Consider the following 24,178-nt stretch of genomic DNA (forward strand, 5'->3'; position numbering starts at 1 on the left):
CTACAACAACAACGGCACCTGAGAATTCAGCCGTATGTAGAAGAAAAAAGCACAGAGAGGTTCTCAGAGATTTCAACAAAAATGTGTCGGACCTCTATAAATCAAATACCCTAAACTCACAGCAAAGGAAAGCAACCTCTCCAGGGAGACGCACGTCACTCTAGCTCAACTTCGATCTGGATACTGTAACAGGTTAAACTCTAACCTATCCAGAATTAACCCCGACATACATAATGTATGTCCTGCTTGTAACGTGTCCCTACATGGAACCAACCATATTTTCAAATTCACTGTGGAGCCAACGCCTCTAGCACCCCTTTCTCTCTGGTCCACGCATGTTGAGACTGCAAGTTTCCTTGGACTCCCGTCAGAGGATATTGATGACAATTTGTGAGTAGTCGCGCCTATTTGATGCGGCGAATCACTGTTAAAACAACCACAACAAAACAGACTTTGTACTGCCGAAAATTGGTTTGCCCACATGAGCCTCGATTCCCCTCTGCTTGTTGGATAGGTGAGGTTGACAATTAGGTTTGGAGAAGCTATATATTGCGCTGGCAACCTGAAGGGTTGCGCTACACAGTCCCTTGAATCTGGTATTTTAGTCGCCTCTTACGACAGGCATACCTACCGCGGGTATATTCTGACCCCCTAATCCCTCTGCTCTCTCTTTACTATTCTCGCCTACTTTATCCTTATTTTTTCCCATTGCATCTTCATCTGTACCCGCATCTCATTCTTAAGAGGACTCCAAAATCTTATAACCAAGACGATGAGCTGGTTTGGATCTCCGTAATTTAGTGGACTCGTTGGCTCGAGACTGCAATGTCTTTCCGAAAAGACGTCGAAACCCTACAACAGAAACGGATTGGTATAGTTGAACTCGCAAAGCGCACCATAAGTAAAAAGGGCTTATACTTCCGCCGCTGTTGCTTAACTAAACAAACAAACTTCGGTCATTTCAATACCACCATGGAAGTCCAATTTGTTGTCACAGCAACAAAAATAAATAAATGTTAAGTGGATATAAGTTAATGCCACTTTAATTTTTTTGTTGGAGAGATTAAATCATTTACACTCGGATTTCATTACCTACAAACACTTGGAATTGAATACAACATTCTTGGAATACATTTGGTTTATGGATACTTAGTTTCTCTGCCATTGATTTAAAGTTCAAAAAAATAAAAATAAGCTAATAATTTGAAGTCGCTGTAATTTCATATATTTTCTAATATACATACGATTTTTCCTAAACCGGAAAATGCCACGTCTTAAGCCGACAACGAAAATCGATGTAATCGGCAATTTGGATTTGAGTCCTGAAAAAGCAGTTGGCGATTATATCGAATCGAAGCAGCAGGATACGTATTTTGTGTAAGTTATTACTATTGCTATTCGACAACAAAAACCGAACTATCTTAGGATTTGGTTCAAGCACGCACAAAAATACTGTTTCAAATTTAAGAAATGTTTAACCGAACTGGGTTGTTCTTCAACCAAATCCCGAGATAGGGCGATTTTAAACTAATTATGAAAAAGGGTGTTTTCAACGGGGTTTTATGGCATTTTCGAAATATATTTTTTACCTGAAGCTAAATATATTTTTTTTATGAACCAATTGCTAGCAAACCACCCAATTGGGATTCAGCTGGCGACTCCATTGAATTGCTTTACATACGTAATGAACGCGAACATTCAATCATGCTGCGTCTGCAAGAAGAAATGCTCGAGAATTCCAAACGTCAAGCAGCCAGTAATGCCAGTCGCATACGCAAACTCTACAAGATACAAGCAAATTTGCGAAAACGCTTCATTGAAGTGAATAGTTTTATAAAAGATTGCAATGATAAAAAACGTGTTGCCGAGAAGAAAGTGGCCGAGGAGATGGCACTACACGATGAATTGGCGGAAGGTATTGAAAAGTTTAAGCGTGCCATTTGCGAGTTGGATGAGTTTCGTGAGGTACTTAAAGCAACGGTTGACGAACTAGAGCCATATGAGACGGTCATACAAGAGGTGGTAGAAAAGTCGGAGATATTTGATTCGGTGAAAGATTGTATGGACCGGTGTGATGCGTTAAGTATGTACTTTACGCTTTTTATATGATTTTTTCTTTTTATTTCGCTTTATACAATGTTCCTGCAACGTCGGAAATTGTTTTCCTTTTATTTTAATGTTGATATTTTTTTCCTTTTTAATTCACCTTATTTGTGCTTCTACTGTGCAGTGTTGGCGCAAGTTGAAATTTCACGTTTGGAGCAGGAAAAGTTTTTAGAAATCGAAGAGATGCGCAAACGTATGGTGAAAGTGACAAATGAAGCCGCACTTACAGTGCTGGGTTTGAAGAATGACTTAGCTGAGTTGGAACGTTCCTATAATCAAGCACGTAGCGAATGTTTGCGTTGGGAGCGTATTTTAGCCAATGCGAAAGATTGTGTTGCAGCAAACGAACTAAATAAAGATCGTGCTTTGGATGGTATACGCGATGTTTATAGAATGTTGCGGCGTCGACAAGGTAAGATAAGTTTGTTTAATCAATTTCGCGCAAATTTAAACATATGTTCCACTTTCAGGTCGTCAACCCGTTTACCAACGCCATGAAGTCGAAAAGGAATTGGACTTTATTAAGGATGAGATCGAGTTGCTGCAAGAAGTGGTGAAAGAATGTCGAAAAGCGCATGCGGGCGCTAAACGCGGATTTGTCGAAAAGGTGGAGGGTAAATGCTGAAATTAAAAGGAACATGGAAAAAGAAGAAATAAAGACAGAAAAAAATCAAGTTCAAAAAAATATAAATAATAAATTTAAAAATTATATAAATAATTTAAAAATATTTTTGTTTTAAAAATTCAGCAATTCAGTTAAAAATTATACAAATAATTAAAAAATATTTGTTTTAACAATTAACACCTCCGCATTAATAACAATTTCGCTCTTTTTGTATCACTAATAAGTAATTTTTATTTATAAAAAAATGTATATCCATATAAACATAAAAACACATTTAATTCAACGATTTAACGAAACATATGAAATTTTTCAACACAGTTCCAAATTAACACATTTCTTTTTTTTTTTTTTTTGTTATTTGGGTGTCTACTACAAATATAAATGTCTGTGTAGGAATGTGCATCTATCACATGAGTACATTTAAATATTACTACATATACATATATATATAAATAAAACAAAATTGTTCATAAGCTAACTTGAGGTTGTTTTTAGTTCAAACCAATACTGGATAACGATGGCTGCTGCTCCAGCAACAAACTGATAGTAAAAACTAATAAGGAAACTATCAAAGTAAAAAAATCGAACGCTTTTCCAAATTAGTCAACAACGAAGGTCGAAAAGATATATTGGTAGGCACCATTAGTTACGAGCTGGTTCTGTCAGACTAGAATAGAAATTAGAATGAACGTTTTTTATAAGATTGCGTGTCACACAAATAACTAGTATATTAGAAATACGCACCGATGAATTCTTATATAATCACAAGCGTCAATAGTCATATCTTGCGGCGTTAAAAACACAAATTGTCGATTTGTGCGCCTTTTGCCTTCATTTTGCAATAAACGTGTCATATATTCACGATTAACTTCATCCTAAATGATCACAAATAAAACGAGATTGGTAACTCATATAAAGATAATTTCAAATTTGAACAACTTACTGCAAATACATCATATTCGTCGAGAAAGAAAAAGGGATGATCAACGCAAGCCCAGAGTGAAATAAGAAAGGCGACAGTTGTGTATGAACGTTCGCCACCAGATAGCGATTTAGTATTTGTGACAGCATCGGCAATGTGATTGTCGCGCGGCACCACAGAAATCTCCATTGTTTGTTCCTTGTGTTGGACTTCAATAGAGCCAGTAAAACGGCGCTTACTAAGAACTTTCTGTATTTGAAAACAGAAGAAAAAAAATATTAAATGAAAAATGCAATTTCAATGTTTTGAGAATATTATATTGCCGTCCTTAACCAAAAGCCAGCAAACTTCAAAAAAAATTCACTGATTCACTAAACAAAAAACAAAAAATACTGTTGGAAAACTCACTAAAAGAAAAAAAATTTATTTGAATTTTCAAGCGAAAAATTTTATTTTCTGTTTTAACCATGGTTCAACTATATGGTTGGCTCATCTGTAAACCAACAAATTATGTCTGTTCAAATTGTCAAAATCTGTGTATTGGTATTAGGCGAATGGAATGAAATGAAAACATAAAACATAGCAGTTTTTGCGTGTGGTAAGGAAATGGTGTCAATGTGTCGATTTTATTTCGAGTTTGCCATCACCTTTTGACAATCCCATCGACCATGCAATGATAAAGATAAAATCAGCTGATGAGATGAGCCAACCATATAATTGAGCTATGGTTTTAACTTTACTGCCCCTTTTCTGAGGACAGTAGCATAGGTACTCACATTAAATGTATACTGCAGCATTGTTACCATATGGCCTCTGAAATTTTTTACGAAATGCATACGTTTTACTTGTGATTGCCTCAATTGCTCAACGACAAGTTTCAGCGTTTTAAAAGTGCTCCGATCAACGGAAAGCGTGCGCTTTGAACGTTTTATTTCCTCTTCTAGTTTTTGTGGATCTTCTTTTATTGGAGCTCCTTGTTTTAGTTTTACTTCAGTTACCTTTATATCATCAAGTATCTCTTCGGGTGTACGTTCAGTTTCGCAACGTTCGCCACGTTTTTGCACGATCCTCAATTTGTTGTCTAGTTCTTTTTGCTTCACTGTTTTATTTGACTAAGTACAAGAAATAAAGGACTCAAAAAAGTTTATTGAAAAAATTTTACTTCAAACTCACCTCAGCTGTCTCGATGCGCTCTTGTATGCGCTTCTTTTTGTCTTCGAATTTCTGAAAATTGTCTATCATGCCGCGCAGGCGCATTTGTATTTCGTTTGTCTCATTCTAAATTTAAATTTGAAGGAATTTTTCTTATCATTATATTTAATATATCTAATAATATATATTAGTACAATATAATAAGATATGAAGGGCTTATAATACTAGTTCAAGTTTATCTGGACTGTAAGGTATCGAGATGTTTTACCAAATTTTGGGAAATTCCCGGAACTCCTAAAACTTTTTGCGGCTACTTAGTTATTTCTTAAAGAGATTCAAAAATTATGAGAATTGACAGTTCTCAGTTACATATTATATAACGTAAGAGATATGCACAGCAGAAAGTCTACACGACATGGGTAGGACTTCTATTACACCAGCATTCATCAAAACTTCAGGATAGGAGGAGCGTATGCATACTCCATTTGTAATTTCTTTCAGATCTTCCTTACCAATAGCATTTTTATGTACCTCTTTTTCACGAATGCTACGCTGTATATCATTTATCTTATCGGTATGCTTTTTCAATTCGATTTCCACATTTTGCTTTTGATTCTCAGCATTTATACATTCCTTTTTCTTATGCTCCAATTTCTCTAGGTATTCTTGAAGTTTGCGCTCATTTTCAGTGAGTTCTTTTTGCTTTGGAAAGAGAGCAAGAATGGTAAAAGTTGAAATAAAACCTAGATAGCGTTGCGTGTATATCGCACATACATACCAATATACATAGTTCATTTGTATCAGGATATTCAAAATTTTCCAAATCATTAATGCGTTGCTCTAATTGCATAACTTCTTCTTTATGACGCTGCATTAGCCTCAATTTTTCTTTAAGCTGTTGCGTAGAGGCATGCAATTCACGTTCGGCCTCGGTAAATGAGTGATGCAGTTGCAATTTTTCATTTTCGATTTTGCGATATTCATACTCAAGTTGGCTGTAAAATAGTTTAGAAGTTTCTATCTAATTTTTCAAGGTTTCTCTATTTAACGCACACACCTTATACATTCGTCTACGTTAACTTGTATTAAACGTGCTGGTCTTATATTAAACGAATACATACGATATTTGGGGTCGGGGAAATATTCTAAAGCAGGCTGTGTTACTACAATAATTTTACGCAAATTTTGTGGTACTTGTTCTTGTTGTTTGGTAAAATTTTCAGCAACATTTTTTGTATCGGCAAGTAAAATTGTCTCAAGGGACAATTGATCGATTAGGCAATTCATTACCACTGGATCGCGACATTTGATAACATCGAATAGCAAACATGTACCAGGTGGTGGCCGTACACGTCCAGAACGTACATCATGTACCTTTAGTTAATGAAAAAAGGGCAGGGATTTAAAGGTGTGTACAAAAATTTGATATTCTTATATTATCAACCTTGTTTAAAAATTTCGCGGTAATAATTGTCACCGGTAAATTGGGACAACGTTGTCGTATAATCGTATTCAATAGCATACGATCAGCGGTATTATTTACAATGAAAGCGCGCAATAAACCACCAATTTGATTTTCTATAACATCTCTATACTTTTGATCCGGCACATCCAAATAACTGCCAATGGGTCCACGCGGCCTTTCGCTAAATTTACGTGAGCGACAGTGACGGTCAATTTCGTCCAATAGCGTTTGCATGTCTTGGCCATAAATAGAGAAACGATTTTTTTTGTTGGCTTGCAAATTTGCGATTTCACGCTTGAGATTATCTGTTTGTACATGACGAAGTTGAAAAAGTATAAGAAGTTGGAAACAAAAATAAGTTAGAAAGTAATTTACCCATTCTGCGATTTGAATTATCTATTTGATGTTTAAAGTTTCTGCAATCTTCTTCTTTTTCTGATTTATTGCCAACAAAAATTTCGTGTTCACGTTTTGCGGATTCGCTCATTGCCTTATTTTCACGATGCTTCTTACGCAGAGACTCAAGTTCAGCTTCATTGCGACGGCGCAATTCTTCCACACCCATGGATCTTATGGTAAAGAAATATAAATGAATAAACTAATTTAGAACCAAATGCTGAAAAAACATATATAATTTAGGCATCACTCCTCAAATCTTTAAAGAGATTTTGTGTCGTTACATTAACCTGGATAAAAATCAGGCAATGGACTGTAATTCCGGTAGCACTCACAAAAAATTAGGTTTTTCGCTTCTTTATATTAAGGTATATAAACTCTCCGATCCATCGAATAATGAAAAAAAAAAAAAAAAAATTGTTACAAAGAGAAGCCTTCATGGTTTAAATTTTTTTGTCTTATCCAAAATCGATATATCGAGGTTTCACTGTATACTAATAATAACATTAATAATACTACTAAGGCAATTCACAAGGCCTCCTGTTGTGCTTGTTGTTGTAGAAGGTCTCCTATTTAAAGCATGTGCTATGATTTAAGATTTTCGTAAAAAAAAAAACAACAACTATAATTCAGCAGCCTTTTTGTATCATGTGTGCATTTTCAAGCAAATTATTTATTTTTAAGGCTCTTATGGATGTATTTAAATACTACATGCAACTCATTGTAGCGCGCACAAGGATCGTATTTAAAAAAAATTCAATAAAACAAGAGACCTAGTAAATTGCCTAACTATTTAAAAACTAACTTTGAACGCTGTGCAATATTTTGTTGTAAATCAGTGATTAGAGACTCCAAATGCGACACACGCTTATTCCAATTTTCAACATCATATTTTAAGCCATGAACGTTTTTAGCTTTTTCTTTCAATCGCGCATTGATTGATTGAACGAATTCGTTTTTTTCACTGTACTCACGACGTTTCAAATTAATGACTTCCATGCATTGGCTGCAAGAGAATTTAAAAAAATATTCATTTAAAATTTTGGGGTTGCGGACAGTTATTTCCTTGTAAGCCCAGGATTAGAATTTCTTAATCATCACTTTTAACTTTGGAAATCGTAAGCCACCCTTTTTATTCGAAGAGCTGACAACGATTACGATTATACCAAGTATATTCAGGCTAGAACTTTCCTTCCCAAAATCATGTACATAAACAAAAAAAGATACAAACATACATATATTATAAAAGGCGTGGGAAACCCGATACAGCAATTGAATTTTTTTATTGATTTCTTGTAATAACCCAAGAAAATAATTGAATTTTTGATTCATTTTGTTTCGAAAGGGATAATTGTCACTAATTGGAATGTGTAGTTTGAAGACAATCCAGTTTCGGCCTTGTGTCCTTTTTCTAAAGAGAAGAAAGTTCTAGCCCCATAATTAAACATTGAAAGAAAGACGTTGTCACTTCTCTCCTATCAGTAGTGGATTTCAAATTTTACTTTATTTCTGCTTTCCGTTCACTTTCAATCTCATTTTTTCGCTGTAATTGCTCTTCCAGTTTATCATGTTCTTCAACTGCTGCGGCTAGAGCTTCTTCAATTTCATTTAGCTCACTTTCCAATTGAATAACTAATGACCAATCATACTCTGCCTTTTTCTGATTAATTTCATGCTGGAATAATATAACAAATTTAGATTGCAACACCAATTTTAAACTTAAAACAAGTCACTGCTTACTTTTAGTTGAGAAAATGATAAAAGTTTGTTATATTCAGTTTCTAGTTCAGTGATTCTTTGTTGGTCCTGTTCCAATTTCTAAACAAAAATACTAAATTACCAACTATGAACATATAAACTCTTATAATAGCGCACCTTTTCGATGTGCTTTAAACGCTGCTTGTGATCTTGATATTCATAGCAACATTTATAAAGTTGATCTTGTATTGAGTCAAGTTGTGTAGCTTTTAGGAAAAGTTGATAATTTTTCTTTGGTTCCATTCTGGTAAAAGGAAAAGATATTTATTAAACAATCTTCTATTTTTTATATTAATTACTTACTCTTTGAGAAATTCACGAGCACTATCCTGATTCATAACAAATGCCGGATTATCTACTTGAATATTGTGTATCTCTATTATACGTTTTAATTCATCAAATTTTTCTGCGACAGTACGTCCATGCGAATCCTTAATTTTATAATTACTCGAAGATTGTGTAAGATTACGTACAATGGTGATTTGATCACCGTAGACTTCCGGTCTAAAAGCTTCAGGGCCCTCATTGGAAATTGTTATTTCAACACGTCCGCTACTCTGGCCATTTTTGATTAAACCTGTGAAGGAAAGATATATTAAATTTAGACCGCGTATGTCTTCAAGGCAAAAACAATTACTGAACTTTTTGGAGGGCGACAAAGATATTAGTGTTCTGGCTTATTGCCGTTGGACGGACTGTGATCTAATCAGTGTGTGCATGGATGTGGCTGTGAAAAGCTGGATGTGTGAGCATGTCAGTTATATAAATCGATTCAGTAGTTTTACATTTGATCTAAATGTCTTCTTGGTAGCAAATAATGCAAAATGAAAGGAAACTGAAATTACGGGATGGTAGAAGGTTTAATGTGGTCATATTAATCGTTCCGGAGATGGTCGGGTTAATACCTTAATGGTGCTTGTTACCGGAACGTATATAATAATAATAATTTACTTATTTACGGTCTTTAAGACCTAGTTCAAGGTAAAAAAAATTTATATATAATACATTTTTTACATTACATGCTTAATGACTTACAGTATAAAAATAATTTTGCTTTAAACTTATTAATATTTTCAGTCTTTTATCGCATTTGGTAATTCATTGTACATTTTATAACCTATATATTCTGAAGTGTTCTTCGCGAACTCCGTTCTTACTCTAGGCAGTCTTATATTTCCGCTGCTTCTAGTTCCATAGTTATGTATTTCATGATTAAAATGTATTCTCCCGTTCAGATAATTCGGTGTTATTCCTAATTTCATATGATGTATAAATTTCAACGTAAAATAATATATCGACTGTTTTACACTGAGCCAGTTTAACATATTTAGCATTGTAGTTTTTGGTGTTCTAAGCGAACATTTTAAAATTAATCGCAATGCCTTGTTTTGTTGTATCTGCAGTTTTTTTTTAATTGTTGCTAATAGCAGGATTGTTGGACAATAAATAAAGTGCGGTTCAATAATTGATCAATACACTAATATTTTGTGTCGTTGACTAATATATTTACAAGTTCTGTACATAAAACCAATTTTTTTTTGCAATTTTGTTTTCTAAATAACTTATGTGTTCTCCAAATCTAAGGTTTTTGTCGATCAAGATTCCTAGGTACTTGATCTTGTCTACTTGCTGAATTTCAACGTTTCTTACCTTCAGAGTAATATTGCTTAGGTTATTGGCACCCATAATGCTTTGATTTTTACAAAATATCATACATTTGGTTTTATCCACATTCACTTTCAACTTTCTATAGCATAGCCATTTGTAAAGGGAGTCTAAGTCTTCTTGCATTTTCGCTACCGCAAAGCCCACATTTCTTTCACTGATGGTTATCAATGCATCATCCGCAAATAGTCGAATATTGCAATTTTTCAAGCATTCTTTAATATCGTTAATATATATTGTAAACAATAGCGGTGCTAATACTGAACCTTGCGGTAGCCCAATATTTACATCAGCAACCGGTGAAACTGCACTTCCAATTATCGTCTTCTGCTTTCTATTACTTAAATAGCTTCTGAACCTTTCCAAGGCTTTTCCTCTTATCCCTTTATTAAACATCACATTCAGCAGTTCCTCTCTATCCACAGTTTCAAAAGCATGTTTTAAGTCTAAAAAGACTGAGATCACAATTTGTCAGTTATATCGTCTTACCATTCCGCAATAACCATATTCAGTGCTTTTTCACAAGAATGGCTCTTTCTAAACGTATGGGATCTATAACCGGCATAGAACCAATAAACATCGATAGCACTCACACCAACAACAACGACATGCCTACTGCACATCTGGGTTATTCAGTTTTTAAACTCGGTCTTATAATAATGGGTCGAGTTCAATAAAGGCTTTTCCTCTTATCTATTAAACATCACATTCAGCAGTTCCTCTCTATCCACAGTTTCAAAAGCATGTTTTAAGTCTAAAAAGACTGAGATCACAAATTGTCAGTTATATCGTCTTACCATTCCGCAATAACCATATTCAGTGCTTTTTCACAAGAATGGCTCTTCCTAAACGTATGGGATCTATAACCGGCATAGAACCAATAAACATCGATAACACTCACACCAACAACAACGACATGCCTACTGCCCATCTGGGTTATTCAGTTTTTAAACTCAGTCTTATAATAATGGGTCGAGTTCAATAAAGGCAACAGACAATTACATCACAACTATCTTAAAAAGGGGTTATTACCAAACAATTAGGTATATCTAATCAAGCTATCATTTTTCCCAAGAATTACTTTTTGATGCAGTTTGATAGAAAAGGCATAACACAAAAAAATTTGCTGTACGATAAGTTCACTTCTTATGCTTTCTTAGCCAATGTAATCTAATGTGATAAGGGCTGTTTGTACTTACTATGTAATGCCGTTGAGCGATTTGTTGCACGCGCGCGTCCACCCATTCCTACAACCAGTGCAGCAAGAATAGCACTTTTGCCACTCCCATTGCGTCCAACCATGAAATTTACGCGCGGGTGCATTTCAATACAATAATGTGCGTGACACATAAAATTCACTAAAACTACTTTTTTGATTTTTCCACAACGTGCTGTTTCCTGCACCATTTGGGACTGAGACTACAATTTAAATAACGATTATAATGGCTCAACACTTTTTCATTTAATTCACTTTCCACTAACCAAATGCGCATCACTTCTTTTCATCCTCTTCGCTTGACTGCATGATGCCACTTCTTCCTGCAGCGGATCTCTTGGTACCTGTTCAACAACATCATTGGGACGTTCAGTTCTTTTGCGTTGTTGTTGTTGCGAGCTGCGGTGGTTTCTCTGTGTCACCGGCGTAGATATCTTTTCGGTGTAAACGCTGGAAGCATCACTATTTTCTTTGGAACTCCGCTTGCGACAGAGGCTTAAACTCATGTTGAAACGTGTTTGCACAGCCTATTAAATGTTTATTAACAACAAAATGATATTTATTTTTAATATTTGCATAATATGCGCAGAAATTCATTAACAAAATTTTGCAAAATGCCTTCGTTTGGCGCAAACAGAATTTTTTATTTGTGCTGCCAGACTGTATACTTCGAATAATCTGTGGCTTATTCGAAACATTTCGAAATGCAGTGTGAGGCTCATAGCGGAATGATACAAGGTGGCAGCATGGTGACATACCTACAAACATAAATAAAAATTCCATGTACTTTGTTTTTGTAAATCGATGGACAAATGTCAAAATCCTGCGGCACCGGATGTTGATGTATCAAATCAAATAAAAAAAGGGTATAATCAACTGTTCCATGCTGCCACCTTGTATCGTTGCGCCATGGTGAGGGTCGAGCGTTATTCGCAAGGGATGAGCGATATTCTGACAAAATTTTAAGGTCTAATTAAACTTCCTTAAGGGCCAACTAATGGTAACTTATAACCATAAAATCATAACCAGATAAAACAGCTGATCAAACCTACCTTATGGAAGTCAATGTAATCGATTAACAGTGTCATACCATAACGCTAACGCCATAGCCATAGCATAGCTTTGGATTGTCATTTAACCGCCTATGCACTTTTAGCGGCTGGATAACTAACAACTATCCCAGTTTCGCTATAACTGACACGTATTGGCAGCATCAAGGTTTGAACCGAACCATAGTGTACAAGTACAAGTGTGTTGACTTATCTGTCAAGCATTCTGACAGGCACTCGCTGGATTCGGAATGACAGCGAATTCAAAATGGATACCATTACCGAATACGCCGAATGATTGAAAAATTGAAAAAGTCGAGACGATTGGTAGTCAAAAATGTTGTCGTTGAGACCAAAAATGCGACTCTAGACCTGATTTCCATCAGGTGAGCGAGGCTGTTTGTAGTTTTGACGTTTATCGCTTAGTGAACACACTTGTATAGGTATACTATGAACCGAACCGAATAATTAATTAAAAAGATTGTGTTTAGCTGGTTTCAGTTAGAAAATTAGCAAACAATTTTATTTATTTCAAGTAGTAAAATAAAAATGTACGTAATTAAATTACAGGTTATTAAAATATTAACAATTATTGCGTTTATAATTTAAGCGTTCTAAAATTCAGTTAACATCATTGAACCCCTCGCTTAGAATAGTATTGTCTTGTTGCAAGGGTCCAAAGACACCATATTTGAAAAAGGAAAAAAAAGTTTATTATTTAATTTAATTGTGATTGAAACAAGGAAATTTTTAAATGTACATAACTCCATTTAAACTTTTGAAAGTATGGGCTTTTGGAAAAACTTTTATAAATTAACAACTTATTTCAACTTTGAAAACTATATTTCTGTAGTCAGTTATCGCTTTCCAACGCTTTTAGAACTCTACTGATTTTTTAAATAAAAAATTAAATACAATTAAAAACTAGCTATTTATAGCATAACATGGTACATAAATTTCTTTATAGCTACACAATTTTTATCATACAGCGCACATAAATGGACATTTTTGTATATACGGCATTGTGGAAAAAGGCGTTACCTAGGTTGAGGTTTGCAAACACTATATTCAAGCATATAATTATAATTATAGCTTTTTTTGAGATAGGACCTCCAACAATTGATTAATCAGCACTCTAAAGCCCCTTTTATTAATACGTCGTATTTAAGTTGCGAGTCGTACTAAGCCTATCTTCCGCTCAGATATCCATAACCAACTTACTCCAAAAATTTGCAATACATGTTTACTTAGTTTTGTTTAAAAATTCGTTTGGCTACACGCGCACACACATACTGATTATCTAAACTATTATATACACATACACACATATACTACTTAATTATTATTTGTTATAAGATATACAATTGTTTTAATAATCTTTAAGCCATTTTCGTGATTTAACAAATTGAGACAGGGATCGCCAATTTTCTCCTCCAGCAGTTTTAACAATTCCAAACGTAAGCACTGTATCATTTCAGCCGTTTCATGCGCATTCGCTTTCAAAATAATCCAACCTTCTTCGAGTAAAAACAAGAAATCACCACCATGTAATTCAATTTTAAAATCACTACCAGCGAATAGCACCAACGGTGTCAATGGCAACATAGAGCATTCCCGTATAAATATACGTGACGTTTTCACTTTTTCCTGATATATGAGGAAAGGCGATTGAAAAGTGCCAACAACTGAGTTGATCGATGATGGATGTAATGCAACATAGCCATCTTGACGTGTCTTGAAACGTAGATCTCTTGATGAATTCGCTTTAGCCATTGCACCACCAACAGTGGAAACGTAGCTGCGTTCAGGTGTTAGGACTTTTACAATATTTGGATAGAGCGCAGCATAGAGTAAAGATATTAGTAGACGATTATTGTTGCCATTTACATTTAAGTCAGTGCCTGAAATATGCGAGAGAAGAAAGTAGAAGTGGTATTGATATGTATTACATACTTAAATTTCCTTACCCGTAAGTTCAAGTATATTATCGCCACAATTCTTACGCTTTCGCGGTATATTAACAGGCACAAACCCGATTGAAACAAGTAATTCTAAGAATTGGTATTTAACTTCCGATATCGTTCCTAAAGTTTTCAAGGAGAGAAAGTGCTCATCTGCATAATTACGACTAGCAAAAAAGCTGCGACGTGAGACTTCAAGCCATTTCTAAAAAATATAATAATATAAGTTGTTTTTACTTATATTTAAGAATTCATGAGCTTAACACCGGCTTAAGGTGTTAAGCTCGTGAATTCTTAAATATAAGTATAAACTGAACACACCATTAAACAAACATACATAAGTTGTTTTTGTTCGAGTAATAATACCTAACTGAATCATACCTTATACGCCAATAGCATCGTCAAATGATCACTATTACATATAGCAAACTCCCTTTTACGCTTCTCAGCTTCAGCACGCTTACTAAAAGGACTAACAAATGGTGATTTGTGACTCAAGCATGCAGCAATAGTCAGCACACTGTCCAAACATTGAAATATAGCGCCATACAACATAAGTTTACCGATACGTACATCAACCGGTAACGCAGACAAATGATGTCCGAGAGATGTTAAATTCTGTGTTTCATCCAAAGCTCCAACATCTTGCAGACGCCGTACAGCTGATAAAATATTTTCCTCCGTTGGTGGTTCAAGTGTGCGACCTAATACTTCGAGCGTATTCTTAGCACTAAAGCATGGCAGCGTTTTTATGCGCAATACTAACTGCTCTAATGGGACACGGTGTATTTCGGGTACAGGTTGTGCTAGGAAGTTGTGCCTAAAACGGTGTCCTGTGAAGAGATGTATACAAACGCCAGGCATGACACGACCGGCACGTCCTTTACGTTGCAAAGCATTTGCACGTGATACCCAGACTAATTCTAAGGATTCCATATTACGATTGGAATCGAAACGTTTCTCCTTCATTAGACCAAGATCAACAACAAATACACAATCATCGATGGTGATTGAAGTTTCAGCAATATTGGTGCTGAGCACAATTTTTCGTTTGCCATTTGGTGCAGGACGGAATATAGCCGATTGCTCTTCGCTGGTAAGCGATGAGTGAAGTGGTATGACAATGAAGTTACCGCTCCTGTCGGAATAAAATATAATATTGAAATAATTGTATATGATTAATATCAAAAACGCACCGTTTTCCAAACAACACACTATCTGCGAGAGTTTCGTGTATCGCTTGTATCTCCTGCAGACCTGGTAGGAATACTAGAATTGTGCCTTCTTTTGGCCAATCATGCTCACCCTTCACAATATATTTAAGCACAGATTCTACCAATTCTGGATTGATTTTCATTGGCTCCATTAAATAGATACTTTTACAAGTTTTCTTCGAATATTCTAAGTAAAAAAAGGATAATTAGAATTGAAAAAAAAAAAACAAAAAAAAAATTTTAATATTTCACGAGTCCCAGTAAATATTTTCTATACGAATACCCTTCGTTGAAATAAACGACGAATGATATGTATAATATTTCAATATTTTAAAATTAAATATCACCAGTAAATGAAACTAAACTACATTACTCTCACTTCCAATGACTCACCACTGTAACGTCCATACATTTGCGCCAACGTTAATTTGTCATCTTTTATGCTCTTCCCAGGTACTGCAGCCTCTGACTTAACATCTGAATATTCCAACTCACGCATCAATTCATCCTCTTCCTTTTTCGTTATTTTGCGGCAATATTGTGAATCACATTCCATTACATAATCACATACCTCGAGAATATCTTCAAGAAATAATTGTTCCACATGAAATGTACGTCCTGGTATATCCAATACAGGCGCACCACCAAAGTAGTCTGAAAACAATTTGGCGTTTAAAGTAGCTGACATCAGTATTACTTTGAGTTCGGCACGCTGTTTGAGCAAATCCTTAAGTATCATGAGCAAAAAATCAGATTCTTCACTGCGTTCATGCACTTCATCAACAATGACGTGCGATACGCTGCTAAGTAAGGGATCTGCTGTCAAACGGCGCAACAGTATGCCGGTTGTGCAGAAGGTTAAACGTGTGCTAGACGTAATTTTGTTCTCCAAACGTATTTGATAACCTACAGTTTGCCCGACACGTTCAGTGCGCTCATCAGCAACGCGCTCAGCAACACCAATTGCTGAGAGGCGGCGCGGTTGTGTGCAAACTACTTCAACATGTGGTAGCTTGTTAGATTCTTTAACTCTGGAAGCGTGGAATAACCAATTGTCGAGTATGAATTGAGGCACTTGTGTTGATTTGCCACAACCAGTTTCTCCTGATATTACAATAACCTGAGTGTATATAATAATTTTAAAGGGCTATAGTTATACAAAATTTATTTACACAGTTTTGCGTACCTGCGATTTTTCTATTAAATCGAGTATGTCCATCATTTTCTCAAACGCTGGTAATTTACGACGCCCATTCATCATCGCACGATATCGTTCGTCTTCTTGTCGTTGCAGAAATCGGCGCATTAATACGCGATCCTCATTTTCAGTCTGTTTTGCGGAGCGCTGTTTTTCGGTGTGCGACGTCTGACCTCGCTCGTAATGGGTTGGAAGTAATGGCGGCTCGTTGTCGCCATTGGCTGTGACATCATTTCCATCACCGCTGGCGAACAGTGATTTTTCTTCTGATGGAAATGGAATGTTATCCCCTTTCGGTAATTGTGAATAAGCCTCTTCATTTTGAAGCGCTTCACAAATGCTATATACACAACCCATGCCATCAGCACATATGCTACATGCTTCCCGATATAATCGCCGTGAAACTAAAAGCAATAAATCGCGCGGCAGATCGTGACATGTTGTTTTGAGGTAGATGAATGGTGCTTCAAAAGGGTATATTGTATTAGGTGGGAAACGTATCTCTAGAAAGAACCAGTTCTCTTCTTCGTTATCATTTAGGAGATCTAAAAATAAATTATTTAATAAGTGGATGTGCTTGAAATTGTTATCATTGTAAAGCACCTTCTTGCTTTTTACGTAGCCCATCGTCGTCAGCCTTTGCTGGAGCCAAATGTGCAAAACGACATTTTGGACCAAATCTACAAGTGCCATCACGATCAAAATTACGACAACGTGCTTTACCAATAACTTTTGGTTTCGCTTTCGGCTTTGTTGCCTCAGCTGCCAAATTAATTTGTTTGCGTCGCTCCGTCGGGCTGTGTATTAATAAATGATCAATTTTAAATTTCATACTCCAGACCATATTTTTCTCCTTTTCCTCGAAAACTTTATCATAAATAGACTCTAATGCTGATTTTTCATCATTACGCATCTCCAGCATATCTTCTTTACTGATGTCATTATTTAACAATTGAACGGACTCCATAGGTATTCGCATATATTTGCGATACAACAGTAATAAGGCTTCATCTGTATCACCACCGCAATGATCGTAAGCTTCAATACAATGCAAAGGTGCGAAACCATAATTTTCTAATTTTAACAAAGCGAAACGTCTAAGGCGATCTTCCGGATTTTTATCACTTTCTTTGCTGGCTGAGAAATTTGTAACACTTTGTACAACCAACGTGCCCCGATCTTCCCAATAAGCTTTCTTCATCTGTCCACCACGATCGCTATAAATGGATGCATCGTTTAGGCGAAAATCTGGGCCATGTATTGCACGCAGAGTCTCCATTGTCAGCTTTTGCGATGCTTCGGAGAGTCGCAGCTCTTGCAACTCAGTCTTAACCGCAACTTGGGCTGGGGCGCTTTGCACAGGAGCATTACTTGAGGAAGAAGCACCAAATTAAATATCTAAGCATGAAATAAAAAAATGCACTCACGTTGTCCTTGGGTCGCTTAGAGGACGCAAATACCATCCTTCGTCTTGTTCAGGGTCCATGCTGCAAAGTAGCTTTTATCACAAGTATCGGCTTCAATGATTTTTTTCCGCTGCTGGTGAAATAAATGAAATGAAAGGATAAATAAATGGGAAGTTGTTAAAACGTACAAAATGTGCAATAAACGTGTGGACCAGCAGTAGAATCAGCTGTGCATGTTAGAGCGAGTGATGCCGTATCACGTTGATTGACAAAATGGTTATCGATTTCCACAATTTGAACTCATCGAGCAGTTAATGCAACGCTGGGTTCCTTGTAATTTTATTGTACAGAATGGCGGGATAATTCTTTCTAAACTTGTATTTTTTTACAATTGCATTATGAATTTCGTGGCTTCATTAAAATGCGGCACAACACCAGAGGTGGGTTATTATAATTTAAAAGCAATCAATTTGTTAGGCAATAAACTCTACAGGTGGAAGCAACAAGATGCATTCAGCAGCTACTTAATCGCTCCGATGACCAGAGTAATATTTGTTCCACTTTCGCAAGTGAGTTGATTAATGAGCTATTCAAAGCCATTGGCTTGCAAACTAAAATCACTGTTGAGCAGTTAGAAGCTGGTAAAGGTTTTGATTGGGATGCGGCAGGTTGCGGTTATTACATTTTCCATTGCAATATAGTTTTCTTTAGAGCTTTCGAGCGTTTTCTCAAGCAACTCTGCCTAACGGTATTAGATGAACAGAGAGAGTTTGATATTACAGCCACAGACTGTTTTCCAATTATGCGCCTAATACAGATACTTGCTGTTTGGTGCAATTGCTATATGGATTTACTTGAACAGGATGTGATCCAAGTGCAGTATTTACAAGAACCACTTGCGCGCATAAGTATGCAACATTGTATTTATATAATTGACTGTTTATAAAACTTTAGAGTTTGTTATATAGATTACAGCCTTTTCTTTGGTCTACATAAAATAAGAAAGCAATATGGTTCCACGATTCAACAGTTGGATGAACTGTGCACAGTTTTACTAAATAGCGCTTTGGATGGACTATTGTAAATATAAAATCTTTTCTTTATAGCTATGTACATTAATATTGTTCTGTTTTGTACAATCTCCAGCTTTAAAGAATGCCATGATTACATCGTTGAAGGTTTATTAGCGCTAGTGGAGAAGGATTTCGGTGTCTGCGATGCCTTTACTAAAGACGCTTTCAAATTTTTTTATCAAGCATTTTGTGTAGAGGTAGAGCACCATTGAAAAATACATTTAAAACAAAAACATAATTATTAAGTTTTTTTTAGCAACAAAAAACCACACAATGTAATATTTTTAAATGCTTCACACACATGTTAACTAATCTTGCAGCGTTACAAGATACAAATGCTCATCGCACTTTTGTATGTTTTCTTATTGCCAAACAAATGCAAGAAATTTATTATACAACACTAAAATTAGAGAACACAAAACGTTTATTGTTGGCCACGCTTAGGTTTTTACATAACTTACAAGAGTAAGTGTGCAGTTTATAAATTTTTATTACATTTTGATTTGTTAATAACTTTCAATTTTTTTTTCATTGTAGGAAACTTCTAGATTTGAATTGCTTTTCGCAAACTTTCCTAGAAGCCATACTTGCGCATGTACTGCATACGGATACAAGTATTTCTCAAATGGCTGCTGAATTGTATATTACTATGGCTCGACGTAAAGCAAACGCTGATGATACTTTACTTAAGCATATACTTGAATATTATTTTGAAGAAATGGTGATTTGCTTAGTTTTATTATTAAGGTTGTAATAAGTACTTCCTCCAAACCCAAACTCCGTGTTTGCAAGTTTTAACCTTGAACGCTTTCAAATACGTTTTGACCTTGGTATTAATAATCCGAAAGCGAAAATTAAGCATCTAGCTTCTGCGAATGGATTTGTGTATGTACATATCGTTCGTTAGTTTCACAAAGGCCCTAGGTAGGTAGGTTGAACTGGCCGGTCCACGAGGACCTCACATAGACTGATTGAGTCCGTAGTGTTACCAGAAGTTTGTTTTAACGACCAAACTGAAAAACCCTATCAAAAACCAGGACCTATGTTATAAAATAACTCCGTCCTCTTGGCAAATACTAGAAGCTTCCTAGGACTTAAGCCACTTGCTGCTTCTAGATCTGACAGCTGTATCACTCCTAATAGCTGGAGTCTTAGCCTGGCAAGTGCAGGGCACGAGCACAGAGCGTGTTCGATCGTTTCCTCCTCCAACCCGCACTTCCTACATCTGCTATCACTGACCAAGCCTAATTTAAAGGCATGTGACGCCAGAAGGCAGTGTCCAGTCAGAAGTCTAAGGTTGTAAGACCTACACATAATCTTCGACACTTTACAGCCCCGCGCTTGAACCCACGCCTTTCCTGCTTGGCCGATCATGTGCACCTCTCGCACTCGCTTAATCTCGCCCAATCTAATTGGGGCATCTACGGAGCAAGCTTCAAGGGATGCGCCCTTTTTAGCTAGTTCGTCCGCTTTTTCATTCCCATCTATTCCCATATGCCCTGGGACCCAATATAGATGTATGCTTCTCCCTGTCCCGATTCTCTCCAGAGACTGCTTACACTCTAACATGCATTTAGATGCTGTGTTATGCGAGATTATTTCCTTAATTGCTGCTTGACTGTCAATATAAAAATTAACACGGTTGCAGCTTAAGCTATTCTCTTCCAGGGTTTATACTGCTTTGTTTACGGCTAATATTTCCGCTTGGAAAATGCTACAGTAATCCGGAACCCTTTAGGATCTGCTTGTTTCCGGATCAGTGCAGTATACCGCAGACCCTACTCCTTCCACTACTTTGGAACCATCGGTGTACACATGTATCGCCTCGACCGCCATTTGCGCACCCTAGCGGCAACCATCCTCTATTGTGGCCTTAAGATCTCCCTCGAAGCGCAGATAAGGAATCATGTAGTCTGTGCGTCTTGTGATTGATGACGTTATACTACTATGGCCATATGGTCGGCGCTCAAGCTGCCCCGAAGCACCGAGCCTGGTTGCGGTCGTTAACGCTTTGTTCTTTGTTATCAGGTCTACAGGTGGAATGTGCAGAATGGCATACAGTGCAGCTATCGGGGTTGTTTTCAGGACTCCCGTAATGCTAAGCATCGATAGTCTGCAGACCCCCTTCTAATTTTTTGAGGTATGTTTTTTTTTGTGTGGCTTTCCACCAAACAAGAACTCCATAGTATAGAATAGGGCTTACAATCGCTGTAGAAACCCAATGAGAAAGAGAGGGCGATAGGCCCCACGTACACAGCATTCTTTTACATGCATAGAGTGCCGTTGAGGCCTTCTTGACCCTCTCCTCCACGTTGAGCTTCCATGACAGTCTGGGATGATTCCTAGATATTTTGTGCAATGTTTCTCCTGTAAGGTCACCCCTCCTAACTTAGGCTTGGTCCAATTTGGGACCTTGTACCTCTTTGTAAACAAGACCATATCCGTCTTCTCCGCATTGACTTTCAACCCGACATTAGATGCCCAGGTATGAATATCCCGAAGCGCCCGATCCATCAAAGAACCAATCGTTGGAAGGCACTTTCCACTTATGACAATTGCAACGTCATCTGCGTAAGCCGTAAGTTTTACGGGTCCCTCATCGAATTGCCTGAGCAGTTGGTTGATGACCAGCGTCCACAGCAGAGGTGATAGCACCCCTCCCTGCGGCGTGCCCCTGTCCACTGATTTCGTGGCCTCGTACAATCCCCATTGTGATGTAATCTTTCTGCAATTCAACATGCAGACGATCCATCTGATTAAGGCAGGATGTACTTTAAAGTAATTAAGACCATCCATAATCGCCCATTTTGCAACATTATTGAAATCCCCGGCAATTTCCAAGAAGACTCCTAGAGCATACTCCAGGGATTTCTCTATGCTTATTACCACCCTATGCAATGCGGTGTCTACCGACTTGCCTTTGGTGTACGCATGCTGTGTTGTGGATAGCAGCTTTTCATCCACGTTGGAATTTATGTACACATCTATCAACCTCTCAAAGGTTTTGAGCATAAATGATGTTAAGCTAATGGGTCTATAGTCTTTGGGATACACGTGACCCCTTTGGTAGAACGGCTACACGAGCAGTTCTCCAAGAGTGCGGTACATGATTCAGTCTTATGCACCCATCGAATATTATTTTAAGCCATTCCACGACCGCCCCGCTGGAGACTTGTAGCATGGCCGGGAATATACCATCTGGGCCCGACGATTTAAGCTTAGAAAACGTCTTCGCTGCCCACTCGATCTTGGTATCGGTTACCAAGCCCGGCACTACTAGCACCGTGATCGAAGTGTGAGTGATGTCTGCTGGCTCTTCTAAACCGTATCCCGATGGGAAATGTGTATCGAGAAGCACCTCAGGGGATTCCTCACTATCACGTGACCATTCCCCGTTCTCTTTCTTTATTAGTCCCTGGACTATGTTTTCCTTTGCTAGGACTTTTTTCAACCGTGCTGTTTCACTGGAGCACTCTATGTCCGTACAGAAACTTTTCCATGAGTTTCTCTTCGCCCTGGTAATTTCACGCTTGTAGATCCTCAGTAGATCCCTGTACTCGTCCCGACGCGCTTCGCTTTCCGCGGTCTTGGCGAGTTTAAACATTTCTTTTACCTGTCTTCTTAGAAGACTCAGCTCATTGCTCCACCATGGCGGCTTTGCTTTTCCTCTGAATCTTCTTAGAGGGCAAGCTTTGTTATACGCAGTCATAAGCGTCCTTGTTAGGAATTCATTCGACTCCTCCAGTTCCTCTACATTAGCAACCTCTTTGGGTTGTCCCAGTTTCGTTTCTACATGTTTCTGGAATTTAGTCCAATTCGTTGCCCTAGGGTTTCTAAAGGTTCCTCCCTTCTCTACCCTCTTTAGTGGGATGCTGAAGCTTATATACGCATGGTCGGAGAAGGATGGTCTATCGAGAACCATCCAATCATACCTTGATATATCACGCTCGGAGCTCAATGTAATATCCAGAACATTGCTGGATGTTGGACCAATGTATGTAGGAACATTTCCCCTGTTGGCTATCTGCAAATTGGTTTGCAGGATGTAACAAAATAGAGATTCGCCTCTCTCGTTCGTATCTGCTCCTCCCCACGCATTGTGGTGCGCATTTGCATCTGCGCCTATGACCAACCGCCCTTTGCGCCCTTCCTCCTGTACTAGCCTTTTGCACTCCATCGGTGGAACCTCCGCAGCATGGGCCATGTAGCAGGACGCCAGGATAAATGCCTGCTTATTCTTTTGCTCAACGGCCACCGCTACGAGATCCTCGGTGGTGTAATTAGGCAGCATATATGAATGCAGCTGTTTCCTTACCATTACTACAGCTCGCACCCGTCCTTCCGTTTGTGCGTAGTAAACGCCAAACCCGCGCGCGCTATGTCTAGAAACCTTTCCTCCCGATGAGAGCCACGGCTCCTGGATCAGCGCCACGTCAAACGAACCCTCCCCAAGGGTTAGGAGGAGTTCGCTCGACGCCACTTTACTGTGTTGGAGGTTTATCTGTAGGACTCGCAGCACCATTGGGCTGTTTGTCCCCCTCCAGCACCTTCGTCTTGACGTCGTCGTCCTCCTCTTGCCCTTTTGGTTTAGAGTATTCGAGGCCCCCTTCAGCCCCTCGTGAATGTTGTGCCGTGTGTTCCTCTGTGCGAGTCACAGCACCATTTAGCGGTTGGTCCTCTTCTAGCACGTTCGTGGTGACGTCGGGGACCTCCACCTGTCTTTTTTCCCTTAGGCTTCTGAGGTCCTTTTCGACTTCGCCCACTTCCAGCGTGTTAGGATTTTTATCCTCGGGACTTCTTTTCCTGAGTCGCATGTAAATTTTGCCAGTGCCAAAGGACATTTTGCCAAGCTGCGTGTACAAAATATCCTCCGCCTGCTTGTTTATTTGGAAGATGTAGAACTGACCATCCTCGGTAGGCCGAGATACAGTAAGTACCTTCCAATCCTGTGTCGGTATGTTCGGATTCTGAT

The 24,178-nt window shown here is 37.7% G+C and overlaps 4 protein-coding genes across 7 annotated transcripts in view; 2 read left to right on the forward strand and 2 right to left on the reverse strand.

Moving 5' to 3' along the window:
- The first annotated feature begins 1,127 nt into the window (after window positions 1-1,127).
- LOC137249022 (cilia- and flagella-associated protein 73-like) lies at window positions 1,128-3,590 on the forward strand. The gene is made up of 4 exons (XM_067780088.1): window positions 1,128-1,377; window positions 1,629-2,083; window positions 2,231-2,518; window positions 2,577-3,590. Exons 1-4 carry the CDS (start codon window positions 1,265-1,267, stop codon window positions 2,729-2,731), a joined length of 1,011 nt encoding a protein of 336 aa, XP_067636189.1. The 5' UTR covers window positions 1,128-1,264; the 3' UTR covers window positions 2,732-3,590.
- SMC6 (Structural maintenance of chromosomes 6) lies at window positions 2,947-11,963 on the reverse strand. The gene is made up of 17 exons (XM_067780087.1): window positions 11,572-11,963; window positions 11,289-11,508; window positions 8,728-9,001; window positions 8,542-8,668; window positions 8,407-8,484; window positions 8,169-8,341; window positions 7,472-7,672; window positions 6,646-6,839; window positions 6,250-6,575; window positions 5,863-6,179; window positions 5,584-5,800; window positions 5,337-5,507; window positions 4,827-4,931; window positions 4,430-4,765; window positions 3,675-3,902; window positions 3,476-3,606; window positions 2,947-3,398 (listed from the first exon to the last, which is right to left on the reverse strand). The coding sequence occupies exons 1-17, from the start codon at window positions 11,809-11,811 to the stop codon at window positions 3,374-3,376; spliced, it is 3,363 nt and encodes a 1,120-aa protein (XP_067636188.1). The 5' UTR covers window positions 11,812-11,963; the 3' UTR covers window positions 2,947-3,373.
- Window positions 11,964-12,849: 886 nt separating this feature from the next.
- Window positions 12,850-18,307, reverse strand: LOC137249024 (putative ATP-dependent RNA helicase DHX57). The gene is made up of 8 exons (XM_067780091.1): window positions 18,155-18,307; window positions 17,331-18,097; window positions 16,716-17,272; window positions 15,923-16,649; window positions 15,512-15,716; window positions 14,697-15,453; window positions 14,322-14,520; window positions 12,850-14,255 (listed from the first exon to the last, which is right to left on the reverse strand). Exons 1-8 carry the CDS (start codon window positions 18,211-18,213, stop codon window positions 13,690-13,692), a joined length of 3,837 nt encoding a protein of 1,278 aa, XP_067636192.1. The 5' UTR covers window positions 18,214-18,307; the 3' UTR covers window positions 12,850-13,689.
- Window positions 18,308-18,417: 110 nt separating this feature from the next.
- The window catches only part of sunn (sisters unbound), a 38,283-nt gene continuing 32,522 nt past the window's right edge, over window positions 18,418-24,178 (forward strand). For all 4 annotated transcript variants that reach the window (XM_067780105.1, XM_067780104.1, XM_067780106.1 and 1 more), the window contains exons 1-6: window positions 18,418-18,573; window positions 18,627-19,041; window positions 19,102-19,213; window positions 19,280-19,403; window positions 19,463-19,671; window positions 19,744-19,927. In XM_067780105.1, the coding sequence (XP_067636206.1) occupies window positions 18,448-18,573; window positions 18,627-19,041; window positions 19,102-19,213; window positions 19,280-19,403; window positions 19,463-19,671; window positions 19,744-19,927 (1,170 nt within the window). In that variant the 5' untranslated portion in view covers window positions 18,418-18,447. The remainder of the gene's footprint in view (window positions 18,574-18,626; window positions 19,042-19,101; window positions 19,214-19,279; window positions 19,404-19,462; window positions 19,672-19,743; window positions 19,928-24,178) is intronic.

The sequence above is a fragment of the Eurosta solidaginis genome, chromosome 4 (genome assembly GCF_040869045.1).
Source record: "Eurosta solidaginis isolate ZX-2024a chromosome 4, ASM4086904v1, whole genome shotgun sequence".
Taxonomy (NCBI): Eukaryota; Metazoa; Arthropoda; class Insecta; order Diptera; family Tephritidae; genus Eurosta; species Eurosta solidaginis.